Source organism: Psilocybe cubensis, chromosome 13 (genome assembly GCF_017499595.1).
Source record: "Psilocybe cubensis strain MGC-MH-2018 chromosome 13, whole genome shotgun sequence".
Lineage (NCBI taxonomy): Eukaryota > Fungi > Basidiomycota > Agaricomycetes > Agaricales > Agrocybaceae > Psilocybe > Psilocybe cubensis.
Genome location: NC_063011.1, coordinates 1,717,282 through 1,742,647, shown reverse-complemented (window position 1 = coordinate 1,742,647; position 25,366 = coordinate 1,717,282). Strand labels below are relative to the sequence as shown.

General features: G+C 48.6%; 6 protein-coding genes across 6 annotated transcripts; 3 read left to right on the top strand and 3 right to left on the bottom strand.

The window, feature by feature from the left end:
• Window positions 1–921: 921 nt before the first annotated feature.
• On the bottom strand, window positions 922–3,532 carry JR316_0013279 (uncharacterized protein; the record flags this gene model as incomplete). Its single annotated transcript, XM_047898891.1, has 2 exons — window positions 922–3,129; window positions 3,197–3,532. 2 exons carry the CDS (start codon window positions 3,530–3,532, stop codon window positions 922–924), a joined length of 2,544 nt encoding a protein of 847 aa, XP_047742439.1.
• Window positions 3,533–3,678: 146 nt separating this feature from the next.
• On the bottom strand, window positions 3,679–4,299 carry JR316_0013278 (uncharacterized protein; the record flags this gene model as incomplete). Its single annotated transcript, XM_047898890.1, has 1 exon — window positions 3,679–4,299. One exon carries the CDS (start codon window positions 4,297–4,299, stop codon window positions 3,679–3,681), a length of 621 nt encoding a protein of 206 aa, XP_047742438.1.
• Window positions 4,300–11,264: 6,965 nt separating this feature from the next.
• On the bottom strand, window positions 11,265–14,725 carry JR316_0013277 (Peptidase S41 family protein ustP; the record flags this gene model as incomplete). Its single annotated transcript, XM_047898889.1, has 18 exons — window positions 11,265–11,286; window positions 11,498–11,555; window positions 11,638–11,661; window positions 11,725–11,757; window positions 11,830–11,846; window positions 11,926–11,946; window positions 12,059–12,081; window positions 12,197–12,384; window positions 12,457–12,497; window positions 12,548–12,606; window positions 12,666–12,772; window positions 12,839–12,948; window positions 13,092–13,155; window positions 13,221–13,344; window positions 13,398–13,632; window positions 13,686–14,166; window positions 14,219–14,282; window positions 14,342–14,725. 18 exons carry the CDS (start codon window positions 14,723–14,725, stop codon window positions 11,265–11,267), a joined length of 2,055 nt encoding a protein of 684 aa, XP_047742437.1.
• An 889-nt stretch (window positions 14,726–15,614) lies between these two features.
• JR316_0013276 (uncharacterized protein) lies at window positions 15,615–16,934 on the top strand (the record flags this gene model as incomplete). The annotated part of the gene is made up of 1 exon (XM_047898888.1): window positions 15,615–16,934. One exon carries the CDS (start codon window positions 15,615–15,617, stop codon window positions 16,932–16,934), a length of 1,320 nt encoding a protein of 439 aa, XP_047742436.1.
• A 3,968-nt stretch (window positions 16,935–20,902) lies between these two features.
• JR316_0013275 (uncharacterized protein) lies at window positions 20,903–21,666 on the top strand (the record flags this gene model as incomplete). Its single annotated transcript, XM_047898887.1, is given in 2 exon segments — window positions 20,903–20,911; window positions 20,929–21,666. 2 exon segments carry the CDS (start codon window positions 20,903–20,905, stop codon window positions 21,664–21,666), a joined length of 747 nt encoding a protein of 248 aa, XP_047742435.1.
• Window positions 21,667–22,373: 707 nt separating this feature from the next.
• On the top strand, window positions 22,374–25,362 carry JR316_0013274 (Interferon-induced GTP-binding protein Mx; the record flags this gene model as incomplete). The annotated part of the gene is made up of 10 exons (XM_047898886.1): window positions 22,374–22,525; window positions 22,579–22,701; window positions 22,759–23,093; window positions 23,155–23,274; window positions 23,324–23,392; window positions 23,447–23,738; window positions 23,789–24,202; window positions 24,268–24,465; window positions 24,522–25,057; window positions 25,118–25,362. The coding sequence occupies 10 exons, from the start codon at window positions 22,374–22,376 to the stop codon at window positions 25,360–25,362; spliced, it is 2,484 nt and encodes an 827-aa protein (XP_047742434.1).
• Between the last annotated feature and the right edge of the window lie 4 nt (window positions 25,363–25,366).

Genomic DNA, 25,366 nt, shown 5'->3' with positions numbered 1-25,366 from the left:
AAACCTTCTGAATCTTCCAAATCCTCGAACCTTCCAAATCCTCCAACCTCTCCAAATCCTCCAACCTTCCAAATACTCAAACCTTTCGAATCCTCGAACCTTCCAAATCCTCAAACATCCTCCAAATATCCAACCATTGAACCCTCTCCAAATCTGTTCAGCCTTCTAAACCCCTTCAAATCCAAAAAACACACCGCCTCCAAAGCCCACAAACTTCCAACCCCTTCCAAAATCCACACCCACACCCACACCCAAACCCACAAAAATACAACCCACAAAAAACAAGTCCCTCTCCGAGCTCTCCTCCCAAAAACCAAAACCGAGACCGAAAACCCCCCTTCGAACAACCCAAAAACCTGCAAAAACCACAACATTCCAAAAACCTCCAAAAAAAAAAAAAAAAAGCCCTTCAAACCCTCCCAAACCTCCACAAAACCTCCAAAAACCGCCCCAACCTCCAACACCTCCAAACCTTCAAAACCTCCAACCTCCAAACCCCTAATTTCCAAACCTCCAAAAACCGCCCCAACCTCCAACTCCTCCAAACCTTCAAAACCTTGAGCCCCAAACCTCCAAACCTCCAATTTCCAACCCACTCAACTCCTCCTCCAACAAATCTCCAAACCTTCAAACCATTAAACCCCCCACCCACTCAACTCCTCCAACTCCAACCCTCCAAACCCACCACAAACACGCAAAAAAGTCCCTCCAAACCCCCCAAAAAAAAACACCACAAACCCTCAAACCCACAAAACACCACAAACTTCCAAAACTTCCAAAACACCACAAGATTCAAAACACCACAAACCCACAAGACAACAAAAATTTTTTTTTAAAAAAAAGCAAAAACAAAAACCCCTCCAAACTCCCAAAACCCTCCCAAAAAAAAAAACCCTCCTCCAAAAAAACCCAATAAAACCTCTAAACTCTAAAACTCACCTCATACCGCACCTCCAAAAACTCCGTCCTCACATGCCTCCACCCCCCCTGCCCTTGTCCCTGTCCCCCCTGCCCTTGTCCCTGCCTCCTACCAGCCCCCTCCAAACCCAACCCAAACCCAAATCGGATATCAAGCCGCGGATCGCGCAGCGGGAGTACAATCTCTTCTTCCCTTATCCCCCCATCTCCAATGTCTTCGCCTACATTCGGATTCGCAGCGGAGGAAGAGGAACCAGGAAAGGAAGAAGAAGCAAAGGAAGAGGAACCAGAGGCACTAGAAAAAACCCGATCTCCAACTACACACCCCTCATATCGCACAAGCACCTCTTTCCCTTTTCCTTTCCCGCGTATTCTTGGTTCGCCTTGTACCTGCGCCTGTCCTTCTCCTCCTCCGCCTTCTTTGCCTCCCTGTCCCTCATCAACACCAGCCCCAGAGGCTGAAGACCGCGCAGACAACGGCACATGAAAAGGCATATACCTCCTCACATGCTCAATCAGCGCGCGGTAATACGCTGCGGTTTTGTAAGGTCCTGGTCCTGGTCCTGGTCCTCCTCCTCCTCCTCCTCCTCCTCCTGTTCCTGCTCCTGTGCCATTTACCCCACTTCCACTTCCACTTACCCCACCAGCACCGCTACCGCTACTACTACTACCCTGCAAAAACGTCGACGTCGAGGCATACGACGACCCATACGATCCATACGAAGTCGACCCATACGACCCATACGTCGAATACGACCCATACGACGAATATGAGGAAGACGACGAACCAACCCCAGAATCAACCGCAGGATCATACAACACCTTCCACGAGCGCACACCGGGCGGATATGCAGATGCGGGCGGGGGCCACGGGGGCGTAGGGTCGTATTTGAATTTTGGCGTTTCTGTTTCTGTTTCTGTTTCTGTCTGTGGTTCCGTCCTTTCCGTTTCTGTCGTTTCTGAATGAAGTTTTGACGATGTTGGTGGTTTTGACGACGTTGATATTGAATGCGATTCAGTCTGTGCCTCCAGAGGTAGTTCTGAAGAAGAAGAAGAAGAAGGAGGAGGAGGTGGTGGTGGTGGTGGTTGTGGCGATTGAGATTGAGATTGCGACTGCGCTGGTAGAGCTAACCGCGAAGTAGACGCAACAGGCCCACTCGCAGATTCATACCCCTCCACACGCTCCACACGCTCGCGTTCACGTTCTCCACGCGTCGGTCTGTATCTCTCCCTCTCCCTCTCCCTGTCTCTTACATCTCTGTCTCTTTCTCTTTCTCTTACATCCCTCTCTCTTACATCCCTCTCCCTCTCCCAATCACGCTCTCTTTCTCTTTCTCTCCCATCCCTCCCATCTCTATTTTTCCCATCCCTCCCATCCCTCCCATCCCGATCGCGTTCTCTAGGATACGACCCCTCCCTCTCCCTCCCATCACGTCCATCCCGTCCATTAACAGGTCTAGCAGGCAAAGAGCTCACAACAGGTTTATGCGGTAGTGCATGTCTCTGCGGTAGCGGCTGCTGCTGCTGCGTCGACGTCGACGTCGAAGCGGATGCGGATGGGGGTAACGACGAAGAAGAAGAAGAAGACGACGCAGCAAACGACGACGACGACGAAGAAGGATTCGAACGAGTCAAAGCAGGTTGAGAATGTGACGAAGCATTCACACTCCCATTCACTTTTACCCCCGAAGACGAAGAAGGAAGCGGAGGAGGAGGCGGGATCGGCGGCGGCTCAGATGTAGGCGGCAGTGGTGGAGGCGGGGGAGGGGGCGAGGGCGCTGGTGGTGGTGTTGACGATGGAGGTGGTGGTGGAGATGGTTCAGCTGGTGGTCCCCGCGCAGCACTTCCACTGGCGGCGTCTGGAGGAGGGGGACATGGTGGTGGAGGCTGTGATGGCGGCGGCGGAGGAGGCGGGTCGTACGTCGGTGGTGGTGGTGGTGGAGGTGGTGGTTGTGTATGTATTGAACTTGAATTTGAACTTGTACTTGAATTTGGATGTGTATTGGAATTGGTATTTAGATTGAGAGGTGTGTCGTGGCCTAGGTGCAGCCGCTCGCGGGCGGGGTGTTTCGGTTGCATCGAGATATGCAGCGCAGGACGGTCAGGTTTTAGCTCGCCTGTTGGACCGAGCGGTGGTGGAGGCGGAGGGGACGGCAGGCGTGTCGTCTCCTGCCTGCTAGTGCTCCCATTAACACCGCCCTCATACCCTCCCTAGACATAAACATCGCAAAAACCCAATATCAAGAAGAAGAAAACATCAAAAAAGAGAAGCACGTACCCTTGCATCGAGTCTTTTCGCCGGGCGCATCGATACAGGCTGGCGATCAGGCCTGAGAGCGCCATTCACATTCGTTCCATTTGGCGTTGGATGCTTTGAGGACACAGACCTAGAATGGGCAGCCTGCATCTGCAAACTGCGCGGGCCCGTAGGAGGAACAGCGCCGATCCTGCTTCCCGTCGCAGCATTGATGGGGAGCGGGGGTCGTGCGTTTGTGGTTGTGGTTGACGTTGCTGTCGATGATGTTGTAGGGTTTGAGGTTGATGAGGAAGTGGACTGGCCTGGGGTACCGCCGAGCAGAGCCCTAGGCCCCTTTGGCGGGGGCTTGCCAGACATGAAAAGGTCGAGCTTGCACGGGGGGAGAATGGAGACAAGAGTCTACTTTCCCACTTTGGCGCGCGTGCCACACATGAGCCAAACAAATGCATCTTATCAAAAAAAATGTAAAAATCGAATAAAAAATGTGAAATAAAAGAGTAAAACTACAGAGACCTAAGCGCCTGGATAATATTCTCATAATCTCTCTCTGTATACCGCTTTCCTTTACGCTCGAGCATCCACTTGCTGACTACACCCTGTCCCATCATCCGATCCGCCAACACCCACCCATAATCCACATACTCATCCTTCTCCTCCTCCTTCTCCTCCTCGCCTTCCACCGACGATGAAATCCTCCCCAAGACAATCCTATTCCCAAGCTGCACAACTCCCTCTTCCAAATCCTCCAACTCTTCCTCATCCTCCTCATCCTCCTCTAGTTCCGGCGTCCAACTATCCCTCTCTTCCTGTTTAATCACAACAACCTCCTGCGCTTCCTCTTCCTCCTCTTTCGGTCTCACCACCGGCACCGGCACGGGCAACGGCTTCCTCACAGACTGACTCCGCACATGTCCAGACTCCTTCACTGACACCAACGTCCCCGGCACACTCGGCAAAGGCCGCACCCTCCTCCCCGCACCCGCACCCGCATTAGGTAACGGCGCCGTAGGCAACGGCGGTCCACTCGGCAAAGCAGGCAACCTCCTCACACTCCTCGCCGGTGCACTCCTCAACCCACTCCCACTCCCACTCCCCCCTTCCTCCTTATTCGTTGCACTCGCCATCGCAAGCGCACTATCAATCCTAAGCGTCAAATTATGCCCAGCACGCCCGTGTCCTCTCTTTTCACCCGCACTCCCACTCGCACTCCCAATTATCGGTAATGGCGGTACAGGCGGCACCAACTCTTCACCGTCGCCCGTATACCTATTCAACGGCGGCGCAGGCAACGTCAACCGCTGTCTCCCACCCCCCGCCTTATCTTTCACCTGCGTCGCAGATCTACTTAGCCCCGCGCTGCTGCTGCCGCTGTTACTTAGACCCGCGCTGGTACCACTCCTGTTTAGTTTGGTGCTACCACTGCTGCTGTTGGCGCTGGCGCTGACGCTACCCCCAAGCTTAGGCCGCGCACCAGTAGGACTAGCAATACTATCCCTACTAAGATTCCGCGCGCTATGTTTTTTCACTAGCGGGCGTGTGCTCGCTTTTGCTGTTGTTGTCGCAGTTGCTGCTGATGATGCTGCTGTTGCTGCCGTTGCCGCTGCCGCTGCCGCTGTTGATGTTGATGGTGTAGGTGTATGCGTAGGCGTATGTGTTGGAGTACGCGTTAGAGTATGTGTATGTGTAGGGGTGTGAGTAGGCGTATATGTAGGCGTATATGTCGGTGGATGTGTCGGTCTAGTAATGGATGGTGGTACAGACGCGCTTGGAGTCGTCGTCGTCGTCGTCGTTGTTTTCGGTGGTGGTGGTGGTGGTGTTATCGTGCTTTTCGACGTCGATGTCGATGTCGATGTCAATGTTAGAGTTGTTGCCGCTGCCGCTGCCGCTGCTGTTGGTAATGGTAATGATGGTATTGGAATTGGAGTTGCAATGGACAATGTCGACGATATCGTTTTCGGCGGCAGCGGTGGTGGCACACCTTCACTCAAAGTTGGAGTGGGAACACCCCCAGCCCCAACCCGAACAATGCCTCGAGCGCTCGTCGATATTCTTATCTCCTCTTCCCCTTCTCTTCCTCTTCCTTTTTCTGTTCCTTTTTCCCTTTCTGTATATTTTTCCCGTTTCGTCAAATCTAACGCTGATCCCAACTCCAAATCCCCCAAAACAGACCCAGACCCAGACCCAAAAACAGACCCAGGCACGGGCGCTCTATCCACGGGCGCCCTATCCGACTCTCCCCCCGACCTAGTCCTAGTCCTCGTCCTCGTCCGCGCAGATACCGTCCGCGCGCGCACAACACTCGGCCCTTCAAATCGATAACTGCTCTCTTTACTCCTCCCAATGCCAGTCCCGGTCCCAGTCCCTCTCTCTCGCGCGTCCTTGTTATTGTTCTCTTCCGACGCCGATGCAAATCCCGATGAAGCCGCCGACGCCGACGCAAACCCAGATGAAGCCGCAAACCCAGACGCAGACGCAAACCCAGATGAAGCCGCAAACTCAAAACCAGACCCAACACTAACACTTGCAACCCCGCGCGCGCGCACATCTATATCTACAACTCCAGGCATCGTAATGGGTATGATGGGCTTCTCCTTGCCTCCTAGCTTCTTGTTTCTTTCTTTGTGTCCTAAGCCAAAACGGGAAAGGGAAAGGGAAAAGGTGGATTCAATAGGTGGATTTAATGGGTGGATTGAACGGGTGGGGTGGGGTTGGAATGGAGTAGCGAGTGGGTGTTGAATCTGAAGCGAGTGGGTGGATGAAGCGGATGAAGCGGGTGGGTGGGTGAAGTGGATGAAGCGGGTGGATGTGTCCGCTCCACTGCTAGGCGTAAGAGTAGGAGGTAGTAGCCCGTAGGTGTAAGCGGTACCGGTAAGGAGGTAGGAGGTAGTAGCCCGTATGCGTATGCGTAGGAGGCGTAGGCGCAGGCGCAGGAGGTGTAGCAGGCGTAAGCGGTGGTAGGAGTACAAGAACAAGAACAAAAGCTCGATAAAGCACGTTAAAGCTCGATAAAGAAAGAGAAATGGAGTAAGCTTAAGATCAAGCTTAAGCTTAAGCTTTGCCCCTGGAGTGTGCCGTGCCGTGTATAAGCGCAAAGTGCAACCGCGAGTGTAACGGCAAGAGCAACCTCAGGGATAACACAGTAACTGCAACTGCAACTGCAACTGCAACTGCAACTGCAACTGCAACCGCACCGGTAAAGAGTAAAGAATAAGCGCGTTTCCACAGGCAGGGACCCCACTCGAGAACCGTCAGGCGAGAAGGTCAGTAAGCAGAATCAAGCCAACGGCAACAGTCGATGTAAACGGGAAACGGTAAACAAAGAACGTTCAACGTGAACACGAACACGAACACGAACACGAGGATGAGGGGAGGATGCCTAAGATGCCTGACAAGACGGTGTCAAGCCTGACAAGCCAAAATCCGAATTAAAAAATGTAAAATCCAATTGGTTCACTTCCAAATCCGAATTCGAACCGCTTTGTTTTTGGTTTTGGTTTGTGCGTTGGTTTGTGCGTTGTTTGTCTCCGGCTTTTCGTATCGTCGTCGGTGTACGTGCGTGCGTGCGTGGTTTTATTCCTTGCTCCTCGGGGTATCCAACTCCTGAAATAACGTCTCGTTTTCAAGTGCTCGGCTTGAATATGAAATGTGAAATGTGAAATGTGAAATGTGACAGGTCAGACCAGCTGACCGCGACCGCGACTGACAATTACCCTCGCGTGTGCGTGTGCGTGTGCGTGGGTATGTCGGAGAAGAAAACTTGGTAAGTGAGTGAGAGAGGGAAAGAGAATGTGTGGGTACGTGGATGGATGTGGATGTGGATGTGGGTCAGGTCCGAGACTCCGACTCCGATTCCGAATCCGAGCTCCTAGGTCCTAGGTCCGAGGGTGGTTTAATTTGAAGAGCTGGGTACTGAGTGAGAGTGTTGAGTGGGGGTGAGAGTACTGAGGTCGAAAGCGAAGGCGAAAGTTGTAAAGTTCCAACAAAGAGTCGAAAAAAGGTATGGGAAGAAAAGCAAAGCACTGAAAAGCGATGAAATGAAATGAAAAAGGTAACGAAATGCAAAGGGAAACGCGTAAAAACCAACACGAACGAAACGAACGGAACAAGCTCGAGAGAAAACAAACCACTACCGTTGGAACGTTGGAACATGTCCAGCCGAGAAAAGCAAACGAACCGAACTTACTTGCCGCGCTCACCTCAAGGCTCACCTCACGCTCAGGGTCAGGGTCAACCAGGGTCGCCCATTCTGCGGCATTCGCTAACGCATTCCCTAACGCAAACTTTCGCTTTCGCACCGCGTCATCTCACGTCCTCTCATCCCATGTCGTGTCGTACATGTCGTACGTCGCGTCGTGTCCTAGCATGTCGGCACAGTGCACACTCTCCCGGAGCCAAGCACAACCCAAACTCCAACCTCTCACCAAAAACATCCAAAACATCCAAAAAATTAATTCAACCAAGCCACTGCCCCAAAGACATGGAAGAAAAACGAACCTCGCACTTGAACTTGTGTATGTGTATGTAAACATCCGCCACGATCGCGTATCGGATCAAACGCGTACATTACCCCATTACCGCATTACCCATATGCCCACATGCCCATTACCGACATGTCGCGATACCGCGATCACACTTGGATATAATGCACCGGAATAACGCCAAGACTGTATGTGTAGCTCGAGTCGCTATGCCGACGATGTCGAGTGGATGTCGAGTGGGATAGAGTGGAATGCGATGTCCTAAATATACTTCTTCCCTCGCTTCTTCGAACTTTGAACCTTTGAACTTGCAACAGCAGTCCGCGTTTTTGTCATTTCTCGTCATTTCTCGTCAGCTCTCGTTTTGTCAGTTCGTGTTGTAGTAGTACCTGGTAGTACGTACATACGGTTGCCATAACATAACACCACTACACATACATACATACAATCATTATCAACCCTACTTATCTTGAACTAAAGTTTTAATATGAATAGGAATAGTATAACAACACGACACGACATGATCATAAGAACGGTTATCCTCTCCTCCAACCGCCTCGCCTGTTGCCTGTTGCCTGCAGTGTTTTATCCATAATCCCACCCCCGCCTCCACCTCCAACTCATCCCACATTCCAAAACTCCCAATTCCAATTCCAACTCAAAGTCAAACCCTCCTCCCTCCTCCCTTCCCTCCCTCCCCACCCAAAAAAAAGCAAAATTCAAGAAAAGAAAAGAAAAAAAGCAAAATTCAAGAAAGGAAAAGAAAAGAAAACTCCCACAACCCCAAATCCCAATTCCCACGCTCTCAAAAAAGAGCGCCCATGCCCAAATCGAGTAACCTCAATTCCATTCAAATTTCATTCCATAGCCATGTGACATCCCTGCAGCCTGCCGTGTTGCCGAGGGTGAGATGCCGCCGGCTTGTACTTAGTTGTAGTGCCAAGACAGACTTCACTTTACGTTGTGTACTTCAAGAACTCGACTTGAACCAGACTGTTTGAGTTTTGGATGGGTACGAGTATGAGAGTACGAGTATGAGATGATAGTGGCCCAAAGGCGACGCGACCGCGACCGCGTTTGCAATGCTGTATTCATACCCCACACACACACACGCACACCCGCACTGGCATCCAAGTCCGAGTCCGCTTAACGTGTTCCGCACCTCGGTGTCCCGTATCCAAGGCTCGGCTCCGTGCACAGGTTTACTCGTTTACTCGTTACATCTCCAACTTCATCTTCCATTTTCATCTTCCTTCACCTCAAGGCTTGACCAGCTGAGCTCGCATTAGCGAGCCATCATCAATAACCGATAAATAAGCGAAATACTACAACGACGACGACGACGAAGTACTGAAATCAAGCCAGAGCCCAGAGTTGAGCCGAGCTCAGTTTGGCTGGGTTTAGAAATTAACACGTAGAGTTTAGCGTTTAGCGAGCTGCGAGCATCAGAATCGGGATACACAGCATGGGCTTCGACACTGGGCACTGGGGAAACTTGTTCAAATTCAATATTGGCGTTTTCGGCTCTGGAATCTGAGACTTCGAGTCGAGTCGAGTTGAGTTGAGGTGGATGTGAGTTTGAGTTTGAGAGCGAGTCTTGTGTCTTGAGTCTTGTGGATACATACACATACGCGTCAAAGGATCAAAAATAAGGATCAAAGAATCGAAGGATCAAAAAATAAAGATCAAACACTATCAACAATCAAAGTAAACGAGCGCCTACAGGCTCCAACATCAAGCTCAAGTTCGACCAAATCCGGCATACACGCATACTAACAAACGTTACACCAGAGCCGTTACACCAGAGCAGACATAACAGTTGAACAAGCCTCAAGGCCCAAGTTATAATCCATTCATATTCTACTCCGACTCCGACTCAGATTCCCGAAGACCCTCCTTCGCCTCTCAAATCCCATCTACTGACGTTGCTGATTCAAAATCCAACATCTCATTTTTTACACATCCGCCACATTCGGAGACCATAGCATCATGATATTCGTCTACCCGCATGATCATCTCCGAGTCCCAGTACTCACGATAGTCTGTCCGAGTCCATCTCAGGCTGGCATCAACAAAAAAGCCTGTAATAAAGTATGCCTGCGTATTCTGACTTGGAATCGTGAACACCGACTATTCTGTTTAACCGCTCGTTAACTAACCGTGACCTTTAACCTTTGATAAATGCCAGTACCAGTGCTCATTAACCGTTGACCGTTGACTGATGACCGTTTACTCGTTGACCATTTGCTCGACGACTGCTCCTTGAGCATGACCATTTGCTCGTTGACTGCCAGTTGACATTTGACAATGAATGAATGACAAGAACAGTGAACCGGGACTCGGGACTCGGGACCGGAAGAATATTTATTACAGTATCTGTATCCTGTATTCTGTATTTTAAGACTCGTACGAGCTCCGGAGTCGGATTGGAATCCGACTTTGACTTTGATATCGACATAGACTTTGATTTCGATTTCGATTTCGACGACTAGCAACCGCCGATAATCGATAATCATCTAAAATCTCTCATCAACACCTCGATTCGACTCGACTCGACGTCGCATCAAACATCGACATCGACATCGACATCGGACGACGTCGGCTGCCCGGCCCCAAGCGCCAAATGGACTCTTCCTCCCACTCCCACTCCAAGTCCAAGTCCAAGTCAATCCCCTGCGTATGTATAATTATTAATTTCTCGAGAGTCGACGTAGGTTAAGCTGGACTTCAAGTTCAAATTATATCCTATTTCCTATTTCCTATCCTGTCCTCAGGCTACTCTGTTCTGTTCTATCCTATGCCATAGATAAATATAACACCTACTGACTTGCTCCAGACATCCATCGCTATTACTCAGGCTCAGGTTCAGGCTCATCTTGTCTCGTCTCGACGACCTCACGAATGGCATGCCTGAGGCCCGGGCACAATAAACGCTTACAGTACGTAAGTATACGCATCACACAAACGGTGGAAAGCCAGAAAAAAGCACATCAATGAAAATTAAATAAGATGTTTTCCTGGAATGACGGGATTTCCTCCTGGGGATCCGACGCGTAAAGGTAAAGCTAAAGGTAAAGTAAAGTGAGCTTATAGATAGCGTACCACCAAAAAAAATCAATAATCAAATAAAACCGCCTACGACGCGTCGGGACTCGAGCTGGTACCCTACCTTTCAAGCCTTACCGCGCCCAATCAAACACCAGATCCAAGAGCTTAAACGTTAAAACACAAAATACAAAACACAAAACACAAGACGACGCCATGTCCATTGCAAAAGAAAGATCAAAGATAAATATCCAATACGTATATCAAATTATCAATACATACAACCCACATTTCATTTTTTTGTCCCCGCCCTCCCCGCCCCCACACCGCATCAGAACTCTCCAACAGTCTCCAACACACAAGTACGAGCTGCCGAGAACCAAGACGCGCTTAGGGGCGTCGCATAATTTACACATCGCGGTCACGCGCCGTTCTCCTTCCCTGGCACACCCACCCCCTATTCCAAAAATACACAATTCCGACCCAAATTCCAAAATTCCATGGTTTACTAACCACATCCACGAACCAGCTCGAATTGGGTACCAGTGATTGAGCTTACGCAGCTCCTACGTGAAGAGCTTGGTTGCCCTGTAAGAAAATAACGCGATAAAAGGAATATTAGTAAAATGAATGGTATCCCGCCAACGCTTGGTGTAAGGGTGCCGCATGAAACTCCGATTCCAATATCGGAATATTGTAATCAGAAGGAACTGAAACAAACGAGGAAAAGAACAAAAAAGAGAAAAACAAGAGAGAGAGAAAAGAAGGAGGAGGAGGAAGAGGAAGAGGAGGAACTTACGCAAATGTCCAGAGATTCTGCGGGTTATTGTACGTGTCCTTCGTGTACGGGAAGCGCACTGCATAGAGACCACCATACATAGTCAGCAAGCCAATACAGACCGGAAAAAAGACGCAAAAACGTAAAGTCAAGGTACGTACACAACGGGAGCTCCGATACATAAGCTACATTTCATCGCGTCAGCCCTGGCCAACCCAAGCACACACGATGTAAAAATTTGCACATACCAATCGGCCTGGTCTCATCAAGGAAACTCCAAGCTAAAACATTCCACAAGATCCAAGATCAACAAATTTCATCCGACAAGAACGAACAAAGGCGGCGCAGCTTACCCGTGCGCCAGTTATGACTACCCAAAACAAAACCAAAAAAATATTTCAGCATTCAATAAATCCCGAAAAAAGCGTATTTTAACGGGCACGACGTACCGGAAGTTGGAGTTGACAAGCCTGTAGTGCAAGCGGCACGATTGAAAAGAGTCATTTTTAGTCAGTAAGTCCCTCATTCACTCCGAGCCAGCCCAGCTCTCCTGAAACGGGGAACAGAAAAACCAAAACTCACAGGTCAGGCGGAGCCAACGGATCCTAAAAACGAAACGAAACGAAACGCGACCCAACAAGCGAAGCGGGAAAAAGAAAAAAGAAAAATAAACCGTCAGAAACTCTAGTCATCCGCCGAAATAGAAAAATAGCCACTCACATCCTTCAAACCGACAGACTTGATCTCAGTGTCCAAATCCGCCCACTCGAGGACCTGGTTCCCAGCCATACCCTTGAACTCGACATTCTCGCCCGGCTTACCGCCAAACACGGCGATCTTGGTGTTGTGCCGCTCGAACATGAGCGTGCTGAACATCGCACACGTCGAAGCGCAGTTCCCGTTGCTCACTGTGTATGTCACGGTAAATGCGTTAAAAAATTAAGATGTGTATGTAAAAGAGAATGTGAACCGAAACGAACCAATGGCGACTTTGCTGTATGTGGCACAATGTATCAACAAACTGGATTAGACAAAGTATACGATCGAGTCGAATAAAATACGAGCACGAACCTGAGATCGAACGGCGGAGTCTCCGGAATAGCCTGCGAGAACGATTCGGTGCAAGTATCCTATATTCAAACGCATTTCAGCTCCATTGTCTACGCGCTTATCTTGGGCAGGGACTCACGTGGAACCGCTGAGACGTAGGGTCGCTCTTTCCATTCACCACAAACGGAGCCGAAGGGTTGTTGTAGTCAAACGTAACAGGCATAATGGTGTCGTTCAAGAAAGCCCCTTTGCAAGCCACACAACGTCAGCCCTCCAACCAAAAAAACCGCCGGATACGAAAATAATGCATACATTGAGTAGGATTATAGAAGAGTTCTTGGATACTGTTATTTCCAAGGGCCACATGCGCAGCGACGATCTTCTGCGCGAGCGGATTAGCGCGTTGCGTCGATTCGAAGCCCCTATATATTTGTCATTTTGATTGACAGGAAATGCCAGAACATGCCGCGGACATGCAAAAAAGAAGGATACAACATTTACCGTCAGTCAATCAGGAAAAAGCCTAATACTCATGGATATGGGTTTCATGGCGAAGCGGACTTACGGGTAGCCAATTTGGGAACCTGCCAAAAACTGGTGCAGGAACTGACCGAGACACACGAAGCCGCCTGTCCACGTTTGGGTATGTGGTGAGCATACTAGAACATGTTGCTGTCGACTGAGGAAGACGTACCTCCATTGCCCGTCAAATCGATGATGAGCTGCGTGACACCTGCTTTTTTCAACGCATTGACGCTGGAGACCGTGTCGAGTTGGAATTGGTCAAAGTCGTTGGGAGAGAACGTCCCGACGAACATCTAGATATACTCTGTCTGTACCTAGCGTTACAACAAAAAGATATATAACTTACAACACCAGTTTTGCCATCTGGAAGAACAAACGTCTTGATGGCATCATCGGATCCGTCGAGAGGAGGCGCGGTAGGCAAAAATGGGTCAGGCAGGTTGATAGCACGACTTTGGCGCCCGTCAATGATATCTGCTTTTGGCTGCTTGCGAAGGGACTTTTTGATAGGCCCATTAGAAACTTGCCCACGGACATCGACACCATTAGTAGAATCGTCAGCAGCGCAGTTGTTTGCCCAGCTATACAATCATAGTATGAGCATCACAGAGACAGCATCATAAGAATCACTTACAATGATTCTTTGTCGGTAAAGTCGACACCGATAAAGTCAGCGAGGTAAGGGATTTCCACCGACTCTACTTTCGTCGAATTGACCGTAATAAGTTTCATGTTCAGTGAAGTACGGGTGACATCAAGAGGCCCAGCAAGATCTCCAATTCGTTGCCCGAAGACACCACCAGAAATACGGTAGCTGGTGAATACCGAGTTTACACGCACACCATGGTCGAGATAATTTCCAGAAACAGTACGAGCGATGAGATCAACATAGTCATAGGGGTTCTGGCCCTCAATCTCGACAATCTTCGCCCCTGCAAGACGCTTCCAGTCAAAGTTGATCTTGTCAAAGAAGCCAGTGTAGTTTGTGCCGAGGAGAGATATGAACTCGACCGAGTCTGGGGCAACAAAAAGATTCTGCACGCCATCCTCTTCCAGACTAACGACGGGTGCGGGGAGGATATTTTGGAACGCATTGTAGCATGCCGGGAAATAGCCTAAATGGTATATGAGATGAGATGCCACGGACATGATCAGAGCACCACATACGCGTGTGTCCATCATTCAACTGGGTAGTGAAATCATAGAGTGCCTTGTTGAAGTCATAGTCGGTCTGAGCGCTCCAAAGTCAGAATAAATTTCTCTACAACAAGGGAACCGAGGGATGCATACCGCAAACTTGGTAGAACCAATCTTGGCTAGCGTCGCGCGAATATTGTTGGTCGACTCCTGGAAGGGTGGAGGAGAGTTGAGGTAGAAATCTTCAAAGGTGAAAAAGTCAAACACCCGTTCCATGTTAGTCATGACATTGTCGCGTAGGGTTTCGTTGAAGGGGAAAGCCTTGTAGCATGCCAATGCATCAGCAGGAGGAACAAAAGTCAGACCAGCAATTTTAGCACATGGGTCAGCAGCAGCAGGGGGATGAGGAGGAGCTGGGGGAGATGGGGGAGATGGAGGAGACGGAGGGGGAGGGGGAGGAGGGGGAGCGGCCGATGTGAGCAGCGGGTAAGCTACAACGAGGAGGCCCACTAGTCGACGCAGCTCGAAGGACACCATAGTTCCCAGCCAAGAACACACAGAAAGACCTCACACGATCTATCAGGTCGTACCACACCATTCGACGTTCCTTTTATCCTTGATGAAACGTTAGCCCCACACCGTAAAAATACAAGACGAGCAATTTCGTGGCAAGTTCATTAATAGTCAGGCTGTGTGCCATGTGAACAACAGCGAGCGATAGCATTTCTAGCCTGAAAAGTCATGTTGTCGATGTATACCTTCACCCACGGACGTCGTGATAACACGTCTTTCCCTCCTTTAAGACGATCCGTGACGGAATGAAGCCACATGGAACGATGAGGGCGTGGGTTATGGAACAGTGTCGGCAACTCATCATATTGAGCGGGCCCTTGAAAGCCAAAATAAAAATATGATTTCTGACTGATTAAGTCGAGGGACACTTTTAGACTGTGATCATGGGTGCTCGACGATGTGTTGTTCAAGTCCGCAAACATACGCGTGTGACGGCGGCATCCTAATAGGGAATGCCGAGCATATCCGGCATGGACGTGCCGGAGCGACACAGTTTTCTATCGCTTTCCACAAGTTTCGTATTTGATATTTCTCTCATTATTCTATCTATGACGTATGTACTACAGTAAGGTATATAAGCAGTAGGTAGAGTAGGTAGAAGGACGGAGCTTGAATAGACCACTTTATCCAGTCATTTGAGCTTCGACAGTGTGCCGGGACCCGTGTGAATAACGCGCCCCGTCACATATTTTTGACTCTCGTCTATTCTCATCGCACTACTCTACTCTCTCTAACTCGCGTTCGCCGTCGCCGACATCTACCATTGCGTTCCCCCTCGGCTTGATCACCCGAGGATACCAGGTACGTCGTGACGGACTTTCTTTGTGTATTAACTTTGCTATTAGTTCAGACCATGGCTACTAGAGGAGCCACGTTGAGGAGTGGTCGAGCACCGAGGGGTCATACGGCCGCCAGGGACGTGCCAACCACGGGGTCTGACCGGGATCCCCCTGCTTCGAGAGGTGACGACCCCAAGCAGGAAGCCTTGCCTACCGGAATGGAGGAAGGCGGCGCGCGTGGTCGGGATGACCACCGCGGGAATAATCCAAACAACACCGGGAGCGCAGCCGCTGCAGCCAGGCGCGCTCGTAGAAGCTTAAGCTTGAATAGTTTTAATAGGTATATGGTAGACACTGAGATTAATAGTGTCTATAGAAGCTCTGTGAATGATGCACAGACTGTTGTTACTGAAACTAAGGAACTCATTACATCCTTGATGGATAGGTTAAGTAGAATTGAGAATGCCATTAATATGAATGGTAGCATTTTTGAGGTTTCCCGTGCACCAGAGGACTCCGATAACAGTCACGGTCGCGAAGAATCGCAGGAAATTACAATTGATAATGATTACTTACAAATTCAGGAAATGGAAAGGAAACTCACTGAAATGAAGAAGGTATACACGAGACGATATCAATCCATTGAAGTTCAACCGAAAACTGAGAGACGCGGTATATCCACCACTCCCATGTCTCATGATGTCGAAGATCTTATCACACAAGCGGCGCGTCAACAAACGCAGGCTAGACGGACAGAGGCTATTAAGCCTAGCAACCAGTTACCCGCGGAAAGTTTACTCGGACAGCTTCTGGCCAACCCGAAAGGTAATAGCGGCAAGGAGCACGCCGAGTTAAGCGCCCGAGCACTGGGACCGTTGGACACCGAGGGACACATAATAAATCCCGCGAGATTCAAACCGTTACCGCCTACAGCCCCGGATAAGTATCATGGCGACGCAGACTTTATGAAATTTTACAAATACATTACTCAGTGTGACAGATTTTGTAAAGAGGCTGCATTACCTCCCCAGGATCAAGTAGTGAAATGTGCTGATTACCTCGCCGGAAAAGCATACAAATTCTACTCTACAATGGTGTCCATAAGTGTAGACTCCTGGGACAGGCAACGATTCTTTACTGAACTTTATAATTATTGCTTCCCACCCGATTACAGACTGAAACAAAGAAAGAAACTCGAGAAGTTTTCTCAAGGATCAATGACTGTGGCTGAGTATGCTGCCGAATTATTGATTTTATTCCGCATTGTGGGAAAGTCTACTCCTTCGCAACGCGTAGATCGTTTGTGGAACGGATTGAAACCTGAATTACAATCCGCCCTTTGGAAGGAAGGACTCGACTACGAGCAAAACACGTGGGATTGTTCGAGTCTATAGAGGACGTATCTCAGTGTTCGAGTGAGTGAACAACTATATTCAGAACACTACCTATAGAGGACGTATCTATAGAAGTGCGAATGGTGTGAATCAGTGCTAGGCTATGTATACGAGAACAGAAACCGACATACCTCAGTGTTCGAGTGAGTGAACAACTGAGGAATGCGAGAATTAAGAAACGACAAGTCTATACTGGCGAGGAAACAAATAGTGGCAAATATGGACAGAGGTTGACGCGTGGAGAAAGAGGAAGACATGTGACACAAGTGAGAAGAGAAACTCCAACAGCCCCCCTCAGCGAGCTGCGAGCCCGAGTCTGTCGACATGACCTTGAAAGACGACACGGGCGAGGGGCTTGGTGAAAATGTCTGCAGTATTAAGAATACCTGGAATATGTAAAATAGAAAAAGAATTGGATTCTACGTGAGAATGAATGAAATGGTAGCGTATGTCAATGTGTTTGGCTTTTCCGTGATTTGAGTCGTTTTCAGCAAGGGATTTTGCGCCGTTATTGTCGGTTGATAGGATGAGTAGGGAAGGACATGGAATGAAGATTTGCTTGAAGGCCTGTTGGAGCCAGATCCCTTCTTGTACAGAGCGAGTGAGAGCGACATACTCGGCTTCGGTGGATGATAAAGCAATGCAGGTTTGCTTTTTTGAGGACCAAGAGATGGGACCGCCTGCCATCGACCAAACAAAACCGCCATAGTGAAGACGAAGGGACTTTGTGCCTTTGAGATAACGAAGCACGCGTTTTGCAGCAATGAAGTGATGAGGCAAAGGGTTGGAACAGTGTTGTGACAGCAGTTGTACGGCGTAAGCTATATCGGGTCGTGTGTTCATCTGGAGAAACAATAGAGAGCCGATTAGGTGTTGAGATGATACGTTGTCGTGAACATCTTGTGGGAAAGGGAAAGAAGAGTAGTCCATTTCTTCTTCTGAAATTTGCAGGCGCGCTTTATAAGGAATGTTCTCATTGAAGTACACCGATCCCGAGTCAAAGAAGTGGTTTGTTGACAGACAACGAACTCTGTATCCTCTTCCTGAAGGTGGATAGCCCATGAAAAGACATTCCACAGATTTCGCACCGAGTTTGGATTGAAGATCAAGCGGCACATGCGCAAAACACCTGCACCCCCACACACGAAGGTACGAAATGTTTGGTTTGCGCTCTTGAAATATTTCAAACGGGGTGACATCTTTGGGCAGAGAAGAGATAACAGTGAGGTTCCACAGATACGCAGCGCATAGAGCGGCTTTGCCCCAATACCAAAGCGGAAGTAACGTTCGCAAACAACGTTCGATTTTGCCGTTTTTCCAGTGCTCGGCACGAGGAATCACATCTGCAATGACGCCGTCAAGTTCCAGTTGCCCGAGGAAGGTTTTGGAGGTGAATTTTCCAGCTGGATCAAAGCGAAGTAACTTAAGAGATTTACCAGTCTTACGCTCCCAAGCGCGTTTTGTGATCAGGTATGCATCCAGGGCCTGTGATTTATCAGCGAGCAGGTGGCATTTGATGGCGTTGGAACAGTCATCCATGAAAATGATCATGTACAGCTTTCCGTGTGGAGTCAGCACAGGAAAGGAACCACAGCCGTCGACGTAGACAATTGCCAGAAGATGGTCAGATTTTGGAGTCGTTGAAGAGGGAGCAGGACTCCTGGCATGTTTTCCGATGATACAAGGTTCGCACCGTTCCATTTTATCTCCTGCGGGAAAGGAGACACCGAGCACGGAGTGCACTAGACGACCTGTTGCAGCTTCCCCGATGTGACCCATACGATGATGCCATAGGTCAAGGGTTTCAGGGACCTTAGCATATAGTGCAACTTCTGGCATGACGGGATGTGGCGCGAGAGTCCGAGGAAGCGGTGGTGAAGGGGGTAAGAACTCCACATTGAGAAAGAACAAGTTGTTGATGATATTGTTCTTGAAGATAACGGCATGTGGGTTTTTGCGGATTAGCGTGAAGACGCCATCGTCAGATGCAAAACCAATTTTGCTGTTTCTTGCAACGATGCGACCGAGCGACAACAGATTGAGTGTTGCGTCGGGTGAGTGCAAGCATTCATTTAGCTTAACAACAGTGGATTGACCGTTAAGGGAGACGCGCATATAGCAGGTCCCTCTTGCTCTAGTGCGAAGAATACCAGCATTGGCAGTCACCATGTCTCGTGCAGCAGCTGGCTCGTAAGTCCAGAAGTAAGCACGGTCTTTGATGAGATGCGAAGTTGTACCTGAATCAATGATTGTATTTGCAAGAGCTGATGCCATGGCAGTGAGATCGTGAAGTGGTGGCGTGTCTGGGGAAACTTCTTCAATGGTGGTGCATGATAAGTCGCCGAGGAAGTCGTTTGGGTAGAACGAAGGTTCAACATATGTCGACGTCGAAGTGGAAGGCACAACTGCAGCAACAACTTCGGTTTTCAGTGTGCCGACATCTTTCATTTTCGCTTTTTCCTTCCCTTTTCCCCTTGGACCTTGGCCCTCCATGCCGCCGCCTTTTGCAAAACAGTGCACGGCGTCGTGAGAGCGTAGTTTACAAACAGTGCAGACAACACCATCCGGGTTCTTGTCATGGATGCGGACGCCAGTTGCTTCATTTACAAGATTCACGTACTCGGATCCTGGACCGTTAGAGCGATTGGACGGAGTCTTATACGCCAAACGTGCGCATTCAACAGTGAGACGCGAGATTGTCCTTGTCAGCAGGGTATCAGGAGGATCCGGGTTCGCTGCACTTTGCCGAGCGATATGGTCTTCCATGTTCTGCGTAAGAAGCATTTGGAAGTGCTGCCAAGAGCCGTGATTTGGTAAACCGCGTATAATTCCGTGAACCATCTCGAATTCGGTGTATGGTACACCCATCTCGATGAGTTTTGTTCGCCCACGCTGGAATTCACTGATATAGTTGTCGAGATCATTGTGATCCTTCAACTTCAGCGAATGTAAGCGATCCTTGATGAGGAATTGGCTGGCTGTGTCCTGACGCGCATACAGCAGCTTGATCGCAGCCCAGACTTCTCGTGCAGTTTTGTACTTTTCATATGGAATAAGTGACAGCGACACAGGTGAGATGCGATGCTCTATGAGAGAGCGAGCCTTCATGTCGTTAAAACTCCACGTATTATAAGCGTTTTCCTGCGCTTCGGTTGCACCAACGAGCGGAACATGGGGAGCAAGTTGCTGAGCATCGTGATGCCTTGCGTTTGGAGCTCTAGGGTTGCCTTCGACGTATCCCCATAGGTTGTTTGTTCGTAGAAACGTGGTCATTCCACGACGCCAGGCGTCATAGTTTGAGGCGCCGACGAGAAGCTCAATATCGCCAATTTTTATGGCACTGCTTCCACCAGTAAGAGCAGCGGCCATATTTTAACAGTGACTAAGAGATATCCCAGAGTGTGAGATACAGTGCAGTGGATATATGCGTGTTAACCCAGATACAAACCGAGTAGAACACGTTCAGTGAAAGATTGACAGTGTGTATGATGTGAGTTATTGGAACAGCGAAGAAGACCAGAATTTCTTCGAAACAGATATATCCGCCTTTACATGAAGGCGGGGCCCATAACCTGTTCGAGTCTATAGAGGACGTATCTCAGTGTTCGAGTGAGTGAACAACTATATTCAGAACACTACCTATAGAGGACGTATCTATAGAAGTGCGAATGGTGTGAATCAGTGCTAGGCTATGTATACGAGAACAGAAACCGACATACCTCAGTGTTCGAGTGAGTGAACAACTGAGGAATGCGAGAATTAAGAAACGACAAGTCTATACTGGCGAGGAAACAAATAGTGGCAAATATGGACAGAGGTTGACGCGTGGAGAAAGAGGAAGACATGTGACACAAGTGAGAAGAGAAACTCCAACAGGGATGAAGTCATTAGAATTGCTACTCGCTATGAAGTTGCGCATGAAATTGAAAGAAATCAACGACAATATATAAAATACAATAAGCAATACTATGTTTCTGGTAAATATGACTACAAGACACATGATAACAACTATGGTGTAAATAATGACGACGAGCCGAGTGACAGTGATCATGGTCAACTTTCATCGGGGGGAACAGATGATGACTCAGATCAAGACAAGGAAGACAAGGTGTTAGCTTTACCTCAGGATTCAAATGTGAAAGCTAGCGGATATGTCCGAAATGCCCAAATTAAATGCTACAGATGCGGGAAAACTGGGCATATCGGACGTCACTGCAGGAATGTTCGCCAAAACATCTCGTCTACATATAACGAGTCACCGAGTGTAAGCAACCGTGACCGTGAGCTCGATAGTAATAGCGAGAATGAGCACCACGGAGCAACAGACCAGACTGCCAGTGGTTTGGGATCATATTTCATGGAAGTTGAAGTGGCTATGTGTGACATTGCAGACACAGGGTTGAACACAGATATTTACAGTTACAGTGACCACTCTGCTATTGATACTACGGCCTCACAAGGAACTAATGTCGAACTGAGCGAATTACACGTTAATCAAATCCTCGTATCCGAAGATTTGGAGGGCGGGTGGACACAACTTGCACAAACCGTGACAGCCCAACTTCAGGATGAAGATGTTGACCTCGAGCCGGAGAAAATTGCTACATCCCTTTTTGATGCAGATTCTTTGGTTAAACAAGGTATCGAGTGTCAGAAATCTTGCCCTATCGAGTTCACCCATGAAAGCGGCGACATAAGTCATTCCTTTGGAATGCCTGGAGGGCGTATGTGACGGCGGCATCCTAATAGGGAATGCCGAGCATATCCGGCATGGACGTGCCGGAGCGACACAGTTTTCTATCGCTTTCCACAAGTTTCGTATTTGATATTTCTCTCATTATTCTATCTATGACGTATGTACTACAGTAAGGTATATAAGCAGTAGGTAGAGTAGGTAGAAGGACGGAGCTTGAATAGACCACTTTATCCAGTCATTTGAGCTTCGACAGTGTGCCGGGACCCGTGTGAATAACGCGCCCCGTCACAACGCGGGCCTCGTTTGACAGACACCGTGGGAATTCGGGCCGCCCTTAAACAGACCGCGGCAAAGGTTTATTCTTGTCATGTTCTCTTCGGTGAAAACAACCAGAGTACTTTGACTAGCCTGACTCCATACGTTTCTTTGTGTTTATCAATTCCCAGCTCTCTATACTCCCATTTAATAAACGCTCTATTGAACTATCGACTTTTGTTATGGAATCCCCATCCCCAATTGAACTCGAAGTGCCAAGCAGAGCCACAATTCCTTTTCGCTGCCCTTATTCTATCTTTTAGTCGGATTGTTCGTCGTTTGACACTGAAAGAAACCAGGCCAACGCGCCCCAATGAATACCTTTGTCCACATATGTAACCTGCTTGACCTGTACCACTATTTAATAGTGGGCTTCAATTTTGTATTCCAACAACCAATTCTTCGCCCCAACGCCCAAACCCATTCCAATGCAACCCATCATCCCCCAATCACCCTCGTTTCACTCTGTCTCTGAAGAGATGGAAGAAGATGAATCAACTGGTATTGGTTTATCGGACTCAAGTCTCAACTACGCGGTGCGCAGGATGTTTGAGGTTATGAAAAAGCTACACAACACAGGGTGAGTTCTTCAGTAAACCTGACTTGTTATTTTCTAACTTTTTCGCGTTTTAGTGTGCAGATAGATATCGATCTCCCACAAATTGCAGTCATCGGAAATCAAAGTGCCGGAAAATCGTCTCTCATCGAAGCTGTCTCTGGAATAACCCTTCCACGCGCGTCGGGTACATGCACGCGGTATATTTTTTTTTACATTTCGTACAGACCCAATTTTTGATGTTAATTGTCGCCCAGCTGCCCTACCGAGTGCCACCTCACTCGAACAGACGAGAAGTGGCAATGTGTCGTATCTTTAAGACTAACTACAGACGTCAACGGCAATCCATTGGGCCAAGCAAAGAACGTCCGGTTTGGTGATGTTATTTACGACAAATCCGAGGTTGAGGATCGTATTCGCCGCGCGCAGCGCGCCATCTTGAACCCAAACATAAACAGTGAAAAATTCCTCCTTGATGACGATCCCACAGTAAAAGGGTTGCTTCATAATCAACTGTCTTTCTCTCTTAATTGTATCACGCTCTCAATCAGTGGACCTGATGTTGCGGACCTTTCATTTTGCGATCTGCCAGGTGCTGCACCTTTCTTTCGTTATTATTTCATCAGCTCACTCAGTGCTATCATCTTTACCAGGTTTAATCGCAAGTGTTGGCAATGGCGGCAATGTCGCCTCGATTGCTCTCGTCAACAAGATGGTGGAGACTTACATCGAGAAACCAAGCTGTATCATTCTTTTAACTGTAGCATGCGAAAGTACGTCCAACCTTTGTAACTCTTCTCAGTCAAGCTAATCATCATGCAGCCGACTTCGAAAACCAAGGAGCCCATAGTTTGGCCAAAAAACATGACCCAGAAGGAAAACGCACTATTGGTGGGTTTATTGCTGTACAAATGATTGAACAAACCTGAATATTGTTTCATATAGGTGTTCTTACCAAGCCGGATCGCATACCCCAGGGAGAAGAATCCTCATGGATCCCATTTATTCGCGATGAGAAGGAGCCACTGGAGAACAACTGGTTCTGCGTCAAACTTCCTTCTTCTCATGAGCTCCGCATGGAACTATCGTGGGCGGAGACCAGGCGTTTGGAGGAAGATTTTTTCGTCAAGAAATCTTCTCCTTGGGCTGAGGTCGAAGAACCATATCGCAAATATCTCGGAACCACCAATTTGGTGGAGAGGTTGAGCACTGTGCTTTCGGATCTCATTTCAACGCGGTGTGTACCCTTTTTGACTGATATATGAGCTAGTCTCATAATTACTTCAGAGTTCCTCAAATTCAAGATGAACTCGAACGATCTATCGCGAACACCCGCGAACAGATCTCTCGTCTCCCACCTCCACCCTCCGCTGATCCTCGTTCGGAGATTCTAAATCTCCTTCACACATTTGTGCAGAATGTAACCCAGCATGTCAAAGGTGTCCCCGAATTGGCTGGCTCGAATTCGTTGACTGGCCTTATTCAGTCAATCCGACCAGAACAACACAAGTTCAAAAGAAGCATCCGGGGGACCGCTCCTGAATTCTGGCCTTTTGAGAAAGGCACCACCAACCCTGGCAGACTGCTCCATGCACATTTCCTTCTTTCCGAAGAAGGGGATGAGTTTATGGAACCATCTTTCGCGAGAAACAGTTTGCCTACGAAAATATACATTGATGAGGTGTCTGCTCAGATACCAAAGTAAGTTTCACTAGCACTGTTGCACATATTCTCCAACTTGCATTAAACTGTAATTGTTGCTGTAGGGCAATCACCAGAGAGTTACCTGGTCATGTTCCTTACAACATCATTGAAGAATACATTCGCACTTTTATCAAGCAGTGGGATGTACCATCGGAAGCTCTGATCAAGGCCGTTCATGATATCATCGTGAAACACCTGAAGCAGATGGTCCATGATCATTTCTGGCAGTTTGGCCATGGGAAACTGGAGCAGCAAGTGCGGTATGTGGTTCCTTTACCCTGTAGTATGCTTTTTCTTATCTAACAATGCTATCCAGGGCTATTGTTCAGGGGCATATAAGTGCTTGCCTTGCAAGGGCTGAGGCTGGTGTCAAATACCAGTGGAGGCTTGAGCAAAATTGCCCCTTTACCCTGAGTCCCCACCACCTGACTGATTATAAGAAGAAATTTCTTGCACTTTACCAATCTGCCCATGAAGAACAACGCAAGGCAAAGAAAGACGGTCCTTCGGTGACATCACCTCCGCACCCCTTCACAACCCCTAATTCCTTTGCCTTCAATAATACAAATGTCAAACAAGATACTTGGACAAAGTCGGCGACCGGGACTACCTCGGCGGCCCCAGGATTCACTCCTGCCACACCTACATTTTCTTCTGCTCCAACCTCCGGCAACTTCAAACCTACTGGCGAAAAACTTGCTTTCAACTTTCCACCTAATGCGTCTGGTTTCTCTACCTCGTCGTCGTCGTCTACTCCTGTTCAGGATAATTCAACAACAGGAAATGACCCTTCTTCTGATCCTATGGAACCTGCTCTTGTCATTATGGCCAACGTTCGGGCCTATTTCCAAGGTTAGTCACTGCGCCTCCGTTGACTATTCAATTACGTGCCTTTAACTCTTCAAACTATAGTTGCATACAAACGCTTTATCGACAACGTTTCTTCTGCCATAGACTTGGAGCTCGTAACTGGTCTCGCGGAAGACCTTTGGCCTACTCTCGTCTCGCAACTTTGCATCAATGGTCCCAATGGCGATAAAATTTGTAAAGAATTTGCACAAGAAAGCCCGAAGATCGCCAATCGTCGACTCGAACTCACGAAGAAACTAGAGCGGCTTGAGGCGGGCCACAACGAGTTATTCGCTGCATTTGTGTGACCTT